The sequence below is a fragment of the Pristiophorus japonicus genome, chromosome 2 (genome assembly GCF_044704955.1).
Source record: "Pristiophorus japonicus isolate sPriJap1 chromosome 2, sPriJap1.hap1, whole genome shotgun sequence".
Classification (NCBI taxonomy): Eukaryota; Metazoa; Chordata; class Chondrichthyes; family Pristiophoridae; genus Pristiophorus; species Pristiophorus japonicus.
This window is the reverse complement of record NC_091978.1, coordinates 43,029,371-43,044,903: the sequence shown is the minus strand read 5'-3', so window position 1 is coordinate 43,044,903 and position 15,533 is coordinate 43,029,371. Positions and strand designations below refer to the sequence as shown.

The 15,533-nt window shown below is 43.8% G+C and overlaps 1 protein-coding gene across 6 annotated transcripts in view; it reads left to right on the top strand.

Moving 5' to 3' along the window:
• ccdc142 (coiled-coil domain containing 142) overlaps positions 1 to 15,533 on the top strand; it is a 192,698-nt gene that overhangs the window by 65,973 nt on the left and 111,192 nt on the right. For 4 of the 6 annotated variants that reach the window (XM_070866893.1, XM_070866895.1, XM_070866892.1 and 1 more), the window contains one exon: positions 6,180 to 7,883. In XM_070866893.1, coding sequence (XP_070722994.1) covers positions 6,180 to 7,883 — 1,704 coding nt within the window. The remainder of the gene's footprint in view (positions 1 to 6,179; positions 7,884 to 15,533) is intronic. The other 2 variants (XM_070866897.1, XM_070866896.1) reach the window with 2 other exon arrangements.

The window sequence follows — 15,533 nt, the reverse complement described above, 5'->3', positions numbered from 1 at the left end:
TCCTGTCTGACAACCAGTTCTCAATCCACGTCAGCACACTCTCATCCTTCTAAATGCCAGTGAATAAAGGCCCAGTTGATCCAGTCTCTCCTCATATGACAGCCCAGCCATCCCTGGAATCATTCTGGTGAATCTTCGCTGCACTCCCTTAATAGCAAGAACGTCCTTCCTCAAATTAGGAGATGAGGAGAAACTTCTTCGCTCAGTGAGTTGTTAACCTATGGAATTCCCTGCTGCAGAGAGTTGTTGATGGCAGTTCATTGGATATATTCAAGAGGGAGTTAGATGTGGTCCTTACGGCTAAAGGGATCAAGGGGTATGGAGAGAAAGCAGGAAAGGGTACTGAGGTGAATGATCAGCCATGATCTTATTGAATGGCAGTGCAGGCTCGAAGGGCTAAATGGCCTACTCCTGCACCTATTTTCTATGTTTCTGTTAGGAGAGCAAAATTGAACACAATATTCCAGGTGAGGCCTCACCAAGGCCCTGTACAAATGCAGTAAGACCTCCCTGCTCCTGTACTCAAATCCCCTAGCTATGAAGGCCACATACCATTTGCCTTCATCACCGCCTGCTGTACCTGCATGCCAACTTTCAATGACTGATGAACCATGACACTCAGGTCTCATTGCACCTCCCCTTTTCCTAATCTGCCGCCATTCAGATAATATTCTGCCTTCGTGTATTTGCCCCCAAAGTGGATAACCTCACATTTATCCACATTATACTGCATCTGCCATGCATTTGCCCACACACCTAACCTGTCCAAGTCACCCTGCGTTTCTTAGCGTCCTCCTCACAGCTCACACCGCCACCCAGCTTAGTGTCATCTGCAAACTTAGAGATATTACACTAAATTCCTTCATCTAAATCGTTCATGTATATTGTAAATAGCTGGGGTCCTAGCACTGAGCCCTGCAGCACCCCACTAGTCACTGCCTGCCATTCTGAAAAGGACCCATTTATCCCGACTCTCTGCTTCCTGTCTGCCAACCAGTTCTCTATCCACGTCAGTACATTACCCCCAATACCATGTGCTTTGATTTTGCACATCAATCTCGTGTGTGGGACCTTGTCAAAAGCCTTTTGAAAGTCCAAATACACCACATCCACTGGTTGTCCCTTGTCCACTCTACTAGTTACATCCTCAAAAAATTCCAGAAGATTTGTCAAGCATGATTTCCCTTTCATAAATCCATGCTGACTTGGACTGATCCTGTCACTGCTTTCCAAATGCGCTGCTATTTCATCTTTAATAATTGATTCCAACATTTTCCCCACTATTGATGTCAGGCTAACCTGACATCAATTCCCCGTTTTCTCTCTCCCTCCTTTTTTAAAAAGTGGTGTTACATTTGCTACCCTCCAGTCCATAGGAACTGATCCAGAGTCAATCGACTGTTGGAAAATGATCACTAATGCATCCAATATTTCTGTGGCCACTTCCTTAAGTACTCTGGGATGCAGACTATCAGGCCCCGGGAATTTATCGGCCTTCAATCCCATCAATTTCCCGCCTAATAAGGATTTCCTTCAGTTCCTCCTTCTCACTAGACCCTCGGTCCCCTAGTACTTCCGGAAGGTTATTTATGTCTTCCTTCGTGAAGACAGAACCAAAGTATTTGTTCAACTGGTCTGCCATTTCTTTGTCCCCATTATAAATTCACCTGAATCTGACTGCAAGGGACCTACGTTTGTCTTCACTAATCTTTTTCTCTTCACGTATCTATTTTAATTAAAAGGTAATTCAAAATAGCACAAATTTATTTCAGATAGCAAAAGCTGTAAATTATTAAATGCCACTCTAGATTTTTGATTATTTTTGTTTTCAAAGACTAAAACTTCTGTGAGGTAGAAGTCAGAATTATTTAATCATTATGTCTGCTTACAGTTATGGTTTGAATTGTACAAATGCAGCTTTATGGTTTTTCCTGGCTCGTATATTAATAACTTTGGTATATACAGGGCATAATTTCAAAATTTGCAGATGACACGAAACTCTGAAATGTAAGCAGTGAGGACAATAGTAACAGACTTCAGGAGCACATAGACAGACTGGCAAAAAGGGCAGACATCGCAGATAACATTTAATGCAGAGTAGTGTGAAGTGATTCATTTGGATAGGAAGAATGAGGAGAGGCAATATACACTAAATGGTACAATTTTAAAGGCTGTGCAGGGACAGAGACCTTGGGGAATATGTACACAAATCTTTGAAGGTGGCAGGACAAGTTGAGCAGGCTGTTAGAAAGGCATACTGGATCCTTGGCTTTATAAATGGAGACATAGAATACAAAAGCAAGGAAGCTATGCTAGACCTTTATAAAACACTGGTTAGGCCCGAGCTAGAATATTGTGGCCAATTCTGGGCACCATACTTTCAAGGCCTTAGAGAGGGTGCAGAGGAGATTTACGAGAATGGTACCAGGGATGAAAGACTTGGAGAGAGTAGAGAAGCTGGGGTTGTTCTCCTTTGAGTGGAGAAGGTTAAGCAGAGATTTGAAAGGGATGTTCAAAATCGTGAAGGGTTTTGATAGGCTAAATAAGGAGAAACTCTTTCCAGTGGCAGAAGGGTCAGTAACCAGAGGACACCGATTTAAAGTAATTGACAAAAGAACCAAAGGTGATCTGAGGAATAAAAATTATGCAGCAAATTGTTATGATCTGGAATGCACTGCCTGAAAGGGTGGTGGAAACAAATTCAATAATGACTTTCAAAAGGAAATTCAATAAATACTTGAAAGAGAAAACTTTCAGGGCTAAGGGGGAAGAACAAGGGAATGGGACTAATTCATAGCATCATAAAAAGAAAGAAAGACTTGCATTTATATAATGCCTTCACGATCACCGGACGTCTCAAACCGCTTTACAGCCAATGAAGTAGCTTTTAAGTGTAGTCCCTGTTGTAATGTGGGAAATGCGGCAGCCAACTTGCGCACAGCAAACTCCCACAAACAGCAATGTGATAATGACCAGATAATCTGTTTTTGTTATGTTGATTGAGGGATAAATATTGGCCAGGACACCGGGGATAAGTTCCCTGCTCTTCTTCGAAATAGTGCCTTGGGATTTTTAACGTCCACCTGAGAGGGCAGATGGGTCCTCAGTTTAATGTGTCATCTGAAAGACAGCACCCCTGTCAGTGCAGCACTCCCTCAGCATTGCACTGGAGTGTCCGCCTAGATTTATGTGCTCAAGTTCGTGGAGTGGGACTTGAACCCATATCTTTCTGACTCAGAGGCAAGTGTGCTTCCCACTGAGTTACAGCTGACACGTAGAAACTTACAGCACAGAAGGGGGTCATTTGGCCTGTCGTACCTGTGCTCGCCCTTTGAAAGAATAGTCTTAATTCAATAAGATCATGGCTGATCATCGACCTCAACTCCACTTTCCCGCCCGATCTCCATATTACTTTATTCCTCTAGACTCCAAAAATCTATCTATCTCAGCCTTGAACATGTTCAGAAACTCAGCATCCACAGCCCTCTGGGGCAGAGAATTCTAAAGATTCACAACCCTCTGAGTGAAGAAATTCCTCCTCATATCTGTCTTAAATGGAATACCCCTTATCCTGAGACTGTACCCCCTAGTTTTAGACACTCCAGCCAGGGGAAACAACCCCTCCGTATCTACCCTGTCAATCCCCTTCAGAATCTTGTATGTTTCTATGAGATCACCTCTCATTCTTCTAACTCCAGAGAGTATAGGCCCATTCTACACAATCTCTCATCATAAGACAGACCTCTCATCAAAGGAATCAGTCTAGTGAAGCTTTGTTACACCTCCTCCACGGCAAGTCTATCTTTCCTAAGGTAAAAGACCAAAACTGTGCCCATACTCTAGGCCCTGTACAATTGTAGCAAGACTTCCTTACTCTTGTACTCTAACCCCCTTGCAATAAAAGCCAACATGCTATTTGCCTTCCTTATTGCTTGCTGTATCTGCATGCTAGCTTTCTGCGTTTCTTGCATGAGAACACCCAAATCTCTCTGAACACCAACATTTAAAAGTTTCTAACCATTTAAAAAATAGTCTGCTTTTCTATTCTTCCTACGAAGGTGAATAACCTCACATTTCCTTACATTATATTCCATCTGCCACCTTACTGCCCACTCGCTTAGACTATCTATATCCCTTTGCAGACTGTTTGTGTTCTCCTCACAGCTTTCTGTCCCACCGAGCTATGTGTCGTCAGCAAACATATATACATTGGTCCCTTCATCTAGGTCATTAATATAAATTGTGAATAGCTGAGGCCCTAGCACTGATCCTTGCGGCACCCCACTAGTTACAGCCTGCCAACCTGAAAAAGACCCGTTTATCCGTACTCTTTGTTTTCTATCTGTTAACCAATCTTCTATCCATGTTAATGCATTACCTCCAATCCCATGAGCCCTTGTCTTGTGTAATAACCTTTTATGTGGCACCTTAACGATTGCCTTTTGGAAATCCAAATACAGGTTAGAAACATAGAAACATAGAAAATAGGTGCAAGAGTAGGCCATTCGGCCCTTCGAGCCTGCATCGCCATTCAATGAGTTCATGGCTGAACATGCAACTTCAGTACCCCATTTCTGCTTTCTCGCCATACCCCTTGATCCCCCTAGTACTAAGGTTGAATCTCCCTTATCCAGAACTCCCTTATCCAGAACTCCCTTATCCAGAACCACCCTTCATCCAGAACCATTCCCGGCCACCGGGTGGCGCATGCACAAAACTCCGACATGAACAAATTGAAGTCCTTCCTCGCTGCTGACTCCCACAATCGCTGACCTGACCTCGCGATGCACTGCCCCCCCCACCCATCCACCCCAACCCATGATCTCTCTGCCGCACTCCCAGCCTCAAGCCAGCCAACCCCGATATCCCCTTGCTCAGTACCTGTGCCATCCAATTTAACGTGACCACCCCTCGTTCGGAAAAATCCCTTATCTAGAACAGGCTAGGTTCCGAATAAGGGAGGTTCAACCTGTTTTCTACATCCACTGGTTCCCTTTTATCTACCCTGTTAGTTACATCCTCAAAAAATTTGTCAAACATGATTTCCCTTTCATAAAATCATGTTGACTCTGTTTAATTATATTAGGATTTTCTAAGTGCCCTGATACCACTTCCTTAACAATGGATTCCAGTATTTTCCCGACGACTGATGTCAGGCCTCTAGTTCCCTGTTTTCTCTCTCTCTCTCCTTTTTTGAATAGCGGTGTTACATTTGCTACCTTCCAATCCGTTGGGACATTGCACTACCTTGATTAACCTTCTCTGTTACTTCATCAAAGAATTCAGTCAAGTTTGTCAGACATGATTTCCCTTGAAGTATGAACAGCCTGAGTCTCTTTTCTCTTGAAAAGTGAAGGTTGAGGGGTGATCTAATAGCGGTCTTGAAAATGATGAAATGTTTAGATAGAGTGGATACAGAGAGAGCATTTCCACTTATGAGAAAGAGCATAACTGGTGGCCATCAACATAAGATCGTCACCAAGAAATCAAATAGGGAATTCAAAAGAAATTTCTTTACTCAGAGTGGTGAGAATGTGGAACTCGCTACCACAGGGAGTAGTTGAGGCGAATAGTATAGATGCATTTAAGGGACAGCTAGATAAGAATATTAGGGAAAAGGGAATAGCGGGTTATCCAGATAATTAGCTGAGGAAGGATGGGAGGAGGATTGAGTGGAGCATAGTCGCGGCATTGACTGGTTGGGCTGAATGGTCTGTTTCTGTGCTGTATATTCACTAACAAATCTATACTGGCTCTTCTTGATTAACCCATGCCTTTCCAAATGAAAGTTTATTTTGTCCCCGATAATGGTTTCCAATAACTTCCCCACCTCCGGTGTTAGGCTGACTGGCCTGTAAAGTTTCTTGGTTTATCCCTTTCCCCTTTCCAAAACATTGCAAACCCTCCTGTCCTCCAGCACAACTAATTACTAATACAGTGTGAACATTTCAGTTGAACCAGCCTTTTGAAGGAGGTTATTCCAGAGTTCCAAAAAGTGCTTCCTGATTTCACTCCTAAATGAACCAGATCTAATTTTAAGATTGCTCCTCTTGCTTTGTTAAATACTTGGATGAACTTTGTTAAATACTTGGATGAACTGTGTGTCTAATGTAATACTATTAAAAGATGTATGTCACCTGTCTTGCATTATCTGAATTATTCTGTATTTCCATGTTTAGGACCACCAAACAGTTTTGCAAAATCTCTGCAGCATGCTGAAACTCTACTGTGGAATAGGCTTCAACCTAGCTGGAGATGGTTAATGACTAAGCATCAAGCAGAAGACAGTTATTCAGATACAGATAGTGATGATTCATTGCTATCTTTAGATGTGGATAACAGATTTCCTTCAGGGAGACTGCCTGAGGCAGAACAGATTGCCTTTGATCTAGGTAAATGTTGCCAGCTGCAACGAAGTCTAAAAGGTGCTTTATTTCACGGTCATGTAAAATCATTGCCCATGGATATTCAAGGCACGGCTGATTTCCAGTATCATCAGGCTATATCAAGCTTGGCAAACAATTATGCGAAGCTTCAGATACTGTTGGAACGCAGATCTTGTATTCTTCTTAATAAAGCGTATGCTATAAGTGTAAGAGGAGCATCTAAATTTGTAAGAAAACTGACAGAATTGCTGATTCAAGAGCAAGAAATGGCCAATAAAGTAAAGCTGGGCATTGATCATTCAAGTGTCACATCTATCAAGAAAGTTGGGCGTCTATGTGAAGAACTGAGATGCCATACATGCCACTGGAAATGCCTTGGTGAAAAAATTAAGAATGATCCTTGGTTAAATTGTCAGCTGATACACATGAAGGAAACCTTTAACTGTATGAAGCAGGCTTTGACATTGTTGGGCATATATGCTGTTTTGCTCATGGAGCAATATATTTCTTCAGTACTTTGTACTTTAGCATATGCTGAACCTTATAGTGTGCCCTCAGAATCGTTTTGGGAATTTTTCCGTGGTCTGGAAATATTCAACAGCATTGTATCAGAATCGAATATACATCAGTCATATCTTGAACTGAAGAATTGTGTTGAAATTAATGTTAATGAATCTGATTTATTGTCTCAAAGACTGAAAGTAAAATTGTGTAGAACGAGTGGGAACTGGAAAATTGAACCATTCCTGATAGAAAGAGTGTTGAGGATTTTAGCCAATGAAAGGGGAAGAATAGCATCCCAATGTTTCTACAAAGTCATCACGACAAATAAAACATTTCTTTCAACTGTGAGTAATAATAACCTCACAGCTGTGGATTGGGAAAATATAAAAATGCCTTTTCTTCAGAGATTTACAAGTAGTCATAATATTTTTTGTGGTGAAGAAATAAAAACTAGCCTATGTCGATCAAAATTAGGGGACAAACAAGAAGAATTGGAGCCCTGTAGCTGTAAGAACTCCATTCAAGAATTCTGCATGGAAGATGAAGTGCTTCTGAACCATATTGTTGATGGTCTTGTTACCTCCAACATGCTGTGGCAACATGTTCTAAACAGACCCAAGCCTGATAAACCACAGGAAACTGAAGCAGAAGACCTGCAATTGCAACACACTATCTTTTCAGCAGAAAACAACCTTCAACAAGGCTTAGAAGGTAAACAAAATGATGAAATAAATAGAAATCCTATAGTTTTCCCTATGAGGAGAAAATCTGTACGTTGGCAGGACTCTTCGCACTGTGAAGGAAAAGTTCTGCTGTTTTCTAAATACAAAGCCATGATGTGGAAAGCCTTTGCAACTCACCTGAGTGATCGATTCTACTTCCAACCATGGCTTTCTTATGGCAGCTCTCAACATGCTATTGGAACGCTGGACCAGTGCAAAGCCCAAATTACTGTACTACTTATCCAAGTACTACATGAAGCATGTTACAAAGGTAAGCTTGACTACAGAATATTGCCTTCAGAGTGTATTTCTGCCTGATGCAGTGCTATATATGTATCATAAGTAAAAACATAGAAAATAGGTGCAGGAGTAGGCCATTCGGCCCTTCGAGCCTGCACAGCCATTCAATGAGTTCATGGCTGAACATGCAACTTGAGTACCCCATTCCTGCTTTCTCGCCATACCCCTTGATCCCCCTAGTAGTAAGGACTACATCTAACTCCTTTTTGAATCTATTTAGTGAATTGGCCTCAACAACTTTCTGTGGTAGAGAATTCCACAGGTTTACCACTCTCTGGGTGAAGAAGTTTCTCCTCATCTCGGTCTAATTGGGTTACCCCTTATCCTTAGACTGTGACCCCGGTTCTGGACTTCCCCAACATTGGCAACATTCTTCCTGCATCTAACCTGTCTAAACCCGTCTGAATTTTAAATGTTTCTATGAGATCCCCTCTCATTCTTCTGAAATCCAATGAATACAAGCCCAGTTGATCCAATCTTTCTTGATATGTCAGTCCCGCCATCCCGGGAATCGCTGCACTCCATCAATAGCAAGAATGTCCTTCCTCAAGTTAGGAGACCAAAACTGTACACAATACTCCAGGTGTGGCCTCCCCAAGGCCCTGTACAACTGTAGTAACACCTCCCTGCCCCTATACTCAAATCCCCTCGCTATGAAGGCCAACATGCCATTTGCTTGCTTAACCGCCTGCTGTACCTGCATGCCAACCTTCAATGACTGATGTACCATGACACCCAGGTCTCGTTGCACCTCCCCTTTTCCTAATCTGTCACCATTCAGATAATAGTCTGTCTCTCTGTTTTTACCACCAAAGTGGATAACCTCACATTTATCCACATTATACTTCATCTGCCATGCATTTGCCCATTCACCTAACCTATCCAAGTCACTCTGCAGCCTCATAGTATCCTCCTCGCAGCTCACACTGCCACGCAACTTAGTGTCATCTGCAAATTTGGAGATACTACATTTAATCCCCTTGTCGAAACCATTAATGTAGTAGCACTCTATATTGTCTGGTATTGCATGAATTTCCAGGAGATCTGTGGTCCTTACTCTTTAAAATAAATAGTATAATATTTTCAAAACGGTAATCTATTTTATACTCCTGAATTACATTCTCCCCTTTTTTTGTTCAAACTTTCAGGCCAACAAAATTGCAGAGCAGGCTCAAAGGGCCAAATAGCCGAGTATACCCCTGTAAAATCATAGAATCATACAGCACAGGCCATTCAGCCATTTGTGCCTGTGCGGCTCTTTGAAAGAACTATCTAATTAGTTCCACTCCTCTGTTCATTCCCCATAGCCTTGCAAATGTTTTGGTTTCAAGTTTATATCCAATTCCTTTTTGAAAATTACTATTGAATCTGCTTCCACCACCCTTTCAGGCAGGGCATTCCAGATCAGAACAACTTGTTGCATTAAAAAAATTCACCTGTTCTCACTTCTGGTTCGTTTGCCAATTATATTTAATCTGTGTCCTCTGGTTGCCGACCCTCCTACCAGTGGAAACAGTTTCTCCTTATTTACTCCCATCAAAACCCCTCATAATTTTGAACACTTCCCGTTGAAAATTTCCCTTTGACCTTTTCTGTTGTAAGGAAACCAATCCCAGTTTCTCTCGTCTCTCCACATAACTGAAGTCCTTCATCCCTGGTACCATTATAGTAAATTTCCTCTGCACCCTCTCCAAGACCTTAACATCCTTCCTAAAATGTGATGCCCAGAATTTTAAAAAAATTCCCGGGATAAGAATGTCACTAGCATTTATTGCCCATCCCGAGTTGCCCCCTTTTTAGAGGCCCGTTAGTGCCTCCAGAGGTCACTACGGGGCAGAAGAGAGTTTTTGCCCGGGAGGAAGAGAGGGGCGCACCCGGGAGTTTGTGGGGGCGCTGCCATGTCCATGCCCTGTGGGTAGTGCTCCGGGCCGTGCCCAGCAACTCTGCGCCGCCTCCTTGCCGCCCCACGGAGAAAACTGTCCCACGGCCCATGAGGCTGGCGCGGGCAGGACTAAAAGGGGAGGGCGCAGCGCCCCGCGCCGCCATCTTTACTGGTTTGCCGACTCTTGTATATGCTCCCTAGCGTGGGCCAGGCTGCCATACTGCAACCCGGCACTCCGTTTTGGGTGCCATGCTGCAGGCCGGTTTCACGCTGCCCTGTTGGCCTAGTGGAGGCCATCAGAGACCTTGCAGAGTGCGCATTGGCCCTCCCTTTTAAGCGAAAGGGGAGGGCCGTTGAAGTGCGTCAGCCCTCACCCCAGTAGCACCCTGGGAACTGCCTCTAAAGGAAGTGGAGTGTGCAAGAAAGTCCCGATCCCAGCTGGTTGCCGCCCCCAATCGGGGTGCAGGGCAATTTCACCCCCCATGCCTCTATCTATAAAGCCAAGGATTCAGCGTGCTTTTTTAACAGCAACTTGCCCTGCCACCTTCAAAGATTTGTATGTATGAAACCCCAGGTCTTACTATTCCCATAACTCCTTTAATATTGCACCCTAACCCTAACCCTTTAGTTTATATTGCCTGATCATTAATGTATATCAAAAAGAGCAGTGGCCCGAATACCGACCCTCTGGAGACACCACTGTATACTCCCCTCCTGTCTGAAAAACAATCATTTACCACTACTCTCTGCTTTCCGTCTCAGTCAATTTTGAATCTGTGCTGCCATTGTCCCTCTAATCAATGTTGCTAATGCCTATTATGTGACACTTTATCAAACACCTTTTGAAAGTTCATATACACAACATTAACTGAACTACCTTCACCAGTCCTCTCTGTTATTTCATTGAAGAACCCAATCAATTTAGTCAGACATGATTTACCTTTAACAAATTTGTGTTGGTTGTCATTTATTAGCCCATGTTTTTCCAAGTGATTGTTTCCCCCCACCACTGATGCTAGGCTGACTGGCCTGAGGTTAGCTGGTTTATTTCTCTCCCCTTTTTTGAACAGTGGTGTAACATTGCAACTCCTCTGGCACTACTCATATCCTAGAAAGATTGAAAGATTTCCACCTTTGCTTCCCTCAGTAACCTAGGATCCTTCCCATCTGGACTGGGTGGCTTTTCTACTTTGAATGCTGGCATGGCAACCTTTTTAAGTCACTTTTTTGTCTTTTTTATTACCCAATTTATTTAGCCCTTCCTCCTTTCCTGAGACATTGGCAGTATCCTATTTTTTGAAGACCAATGCAAAGTACTAGATTTAACTTCCATGTACAATTTGGAGATTGCTGTCATCCCAGAGGGGAAATCACCTGGAGCACGGTTCTTTTAAGAAAATTGTTTAATTAATGGCTAGGTGATTTTGCTGACTCTGTTTTATATAAAGACTTGATCTGGTAGTGTTCTCATTGGTAGCACATTAAATCTAAGAATTTGCAGCACAGAAGGAACATTTGCATCCGTACCAATGCTAGCTGGTGATCTGTAGTCATTCAATAACCATCTGTGTGAATTGCTGTTGGTTTTCTTTTTTTTTAAAAAAACGAAACAGTTTAATATTTTCCAACTCTAGGGCCCCAAGTTTCCACATGATTTGCTCCTGATTTTTAGGAGCAACTGGTGTATAACGGAGTATCTTAGAAATCGGAATTCTCGACATTTAGTTTGCTCCAGTTCTAGTCAGTTAGAACAGTTTCACTTTGGAACAGAATTTTTTTTTCAAAAGGGGGCATGTCCGGCCACTTACGCCTGATTTCAAAGTTTCGTGAGTGAAAACTTACTCCAAACTAACTTAGAATGGAGCAAGTGAAGATTTTTGTACGCTCGAAAAAACCTTGTCTACACTTTAGAAAATCAGGCGTAGGTTACAAATTAGGCGTAGGGAACGAGATGGGGGGGGGAGGGGGGGGAAGGGAAGTCATTAAATTCTACAATCAATCCTTAGTTATACTTATACAAATATTATACAAATAAATCCAACCTGAATAAAAATTTATAAGCAAAGAAAAGATTAAATAAACCATGTTCCTACCTGTGTGAAATAGCATCAGCCTTCGAGCTGCTGTGCTTCAGGCAGGCCTTTCATGTTGGAGACAGGCAGGGGTGTGGCGTCAGTGTCTCGACGGCAGCGGCAGCAAGCTTCGAGCTGAGCTGCAGTGCTTGAGGCAGGCCTTCATTCTCTTCGTGGCTGGCGAAGAAGCAGCACCGGACGGACCCGAGGCCATTCGGCCATGACATATCAGCGGCGTCAGTGGCTGGCCGGCAGCCGAAGAATCAGCGGACCGATGTGAGGCCATTCGGCCATGAGATAGCAGCGGCGTCAGTGGCTGGCCGGCAGCCAAAGAATCAACGCAGGACACACGCAGCTCATTAAGGTTCTTGAGGCCATTCAGCCACGCTTTAGGGGCGGCGTCAGTGGCTGGCCGGCAGCCAAAGCATCAGCAGCGGACGGACGTGAGGCCATTCAGCCACGCTTTAGGGGCGGCGCCAGTGGCTCAACGGCAGCCGAAGATACAGCAGCAGCCTTCGAGCTGTGAGGGGGACTGAGGCCATTTGGACAGGGAGAGGCAGCCACATCGACAGTTTTATATTTAAATTTGCAGAATGGGTGCTGAATTGTCAACACCATGTATTATTGCAAAGTTGAATTGGCACTCTTATTTCTCCAAACACACAGGCCTTAATTCGCATGCACCAATGCAGCACCGGTTCTGCAAGTTTAGCAGTGAAAAGCTAAACTCACTGATTTCAGCAGGTGATTTATTCAGCAGTGCTGCTAAAAGCACTCCCTCACACACAGAAATATCAAAAAAAATTAAATTACAAGCCTTTGCAGGGGTCCAAGAAACAAATCTTCACTTTTTCTGCAGTATTTTTAACAATGGCCGAGTGCCAATGTTTGTGTGAGACTGCGCGTGCACGCACACTCCAACGCACACGTGCAGGGTTGCCGGCACCACGAAGGCTAATTTAAATTGTACCTGCCCCCTGCTACTTAGAAAATCGGCGTGAGTGTTAGGCTCCGCCCCCTGCTGCGAAGAGCGCGCCGCGCCAAGCAGAGATCGAGCTCGGAGCTCGAGAATATCGGACTTTTTTTTTAGGCGCAGTTTTCGGTGCGAAAAACAGGCGCCCAGCTCGGAGGTGCGCCGTTTTCGCCGCGGGACGAAACTTGGGGCCTAGAAGTGTAGGGCTCAAGTTTCGGCCCGAGTTGCTGGAGCAACTAGTTTAGAATGGAGCATCTTAGAAATTGCAATTCTCGGCATTTCGTTTGCTCCAGTTCTAGTCAGTTAGAATAGTTTCATTTTAGAACAGATTTTTTTTTTCAAAAGGGCCGTGTCCAGCCACTTACGCCTGTTTTGTAAGTTTAGGCAGCGAAAACTTACTCCAAACTAACTTAGAATGGAGTAAGTGTAGATTTTTGTACGCTCAGAAAAACCTTGCCTACACACTTAAATCAGGCGTAGGGAACGAAAGATGGTGGGGGGAGGGAAGTTTACAAATATTAAACACTTCACTTTTACAAATAAAGTGCCATCATCAATAATAAATGATAAATAAATAAATCAACCAATAAATCAATCAAAGAATAAATAAAAACAAAATCAATCAATAAATAAAAAATTATTTCTACTCATCTATTGCAGCACTGGGAGCCCTCCACCTGCCCACCCCGCAGTCGCTCTCTCTCTTTTTCTCTTTCTCTTTCTCTCTCTCTCTCTCTCTTTCTCTTTCTCTTTCTCTCTCTCTCTCTCTTTCTCTCTCTCTCTCTGTCAATGTCTCTGTCAGTGTCTGTGTTTCTGACAGCGAGGAGGGGGAGAGAGGAGGGAGGAAGGGAGGAGGGGGGAGAGGCTGAACGGGCTGGGCCGCCGCGGATACTTCGGGCGGGCCCGCCCCCAGCGAGATGCCGGGCGGGCCCCGCCGAGGGGCGGGGGAGAGAGAAGGGGGTAGAGAAGAGTGGGGTGGGGGGGGGGAAGGCTGAATGGGAGGGAGGGAGGAAGCTGAACGGGAGGGAGGTCTGAGTCCCGATCTTCGACCGGTGAGCCCATTCGGCCAGGGCTAGGGTCGGGCCCCTCCCACACAGCCTCAGGGGCCTGGAGCCCACACTCTAGCACGCATGTGCAGAGGTCCCGGTACTGTTTTCAGCGCCGGGACCTGGCACCGCCCCCGACCTCTTGTGCTGCGCCATGCTGAGCATGAAGACGTCCTGAGAAGACCGGAGAGTCACAAGGTAAGTTTTCGGCTTCCTTTTTCTTTCAGAAAGTCGGCGCACCTTATCGAGATGCGCCGTTTTTCCAGAGGGCGGAAACTTGGGCCCGTAGAGTGGAAGCTTCTTTGAACATTTTCAAGTTTGCTTGAGATTATTTTATAGTTTTAGTTAATTAACTACTTGTGCTGCTCTTCATCAGTGTCATTATGTGCAATGGTCTGTTGTGTGCTTTGATCAGATTGACTCTCTTTGCTTTTTACTGCGGCTGCATGGGCAACTCTGGGTTTTAATTGTGGTGGATCCTTTGTAATGACCGTCTCGCATGAGACCTGTTATTACTGCCTTTCTTCATAGCATGTAATCTGTGGTCCTCGCTCTTCAATCTTCACTCTGATAAGCCAATAATTTTATCTTCTCTTCAGATGTTGCTAGATAATGTACTCTCCTGATGCTGCATTTATATTGCAGCTATGGGTCTCAAGACAATAGTTGCAGTAAGGATTGCAGCCAGCCAGGTACTGCATTTACATTATTTATATTAGACTATCCATGCATTTGCAGAGCTTTCTTGATGTATGTTGGCTTCTGTTCCAGACACGCTTAAAATTTAAAATTCAAAATTCTCAACCGTGTGTTTAAATCCTTTCATGATCTCGTCCTACCCTATCTCTGTATCATCCTGCAGCCCTACAACCCCACCCACGCTCATCCCAACCAAATTCAGTTCCTCTGACTTTGGCCTTTTATGTGTTCCCCCTGCCCCTTCACCTCACCATCAGCAGCTGTGTGCCCTCTTATTGGCTGTAAAAGATCCCATGGCACTATTTGAAGAATAGCAGGGTAATTCCATCCAGGCCAATATTTATCCCTCAAAACAACACCACTAAACTGATTATCTGCTCATATTGCCTCATTGCAGTTTGTGGGATATTGCTGTGTGCAAATTGTCTGCCATGTTCCCCTACATAACTATAGTGGATCAATCAAAAAAATACATAATTGCTGGTAAAGCCCTTTGGGATGTCCTGAGGCCACAAAAGTATAAATAAAAGTCCTTTTCTTTCATTTTAATGCATTTGTCTATATTGCGGGACATCTGTCCCACACCAGACTTATTTAAATTGTCCTGTAATCTGTTTGTTTGATCTAAATTCCAAATCGCATGTAGATTTTTTGTGTGATCTGCAAACTTGTGAATAGTTCCATTGATTTCCTCATCAAAATCACTTATGAAGATGCAGAACAACAATGAATTCAACATGGAGTCTTGCAAGGTTCCACTTGTGTCCTGGCCCCATTCAGATCTACTCCCACTAATGATGACTCTGAACTGCGAGATTGCAACCAGTTTGCTATTCACCATAATATCTGAAAGCCAATCCCATATGTTGAAATCTTTCCCCAATAGCCATCTACGCAGTACTTGACTGAAGATTTTCTGGAAATCACTATAAAACGCGACTCAGACTGC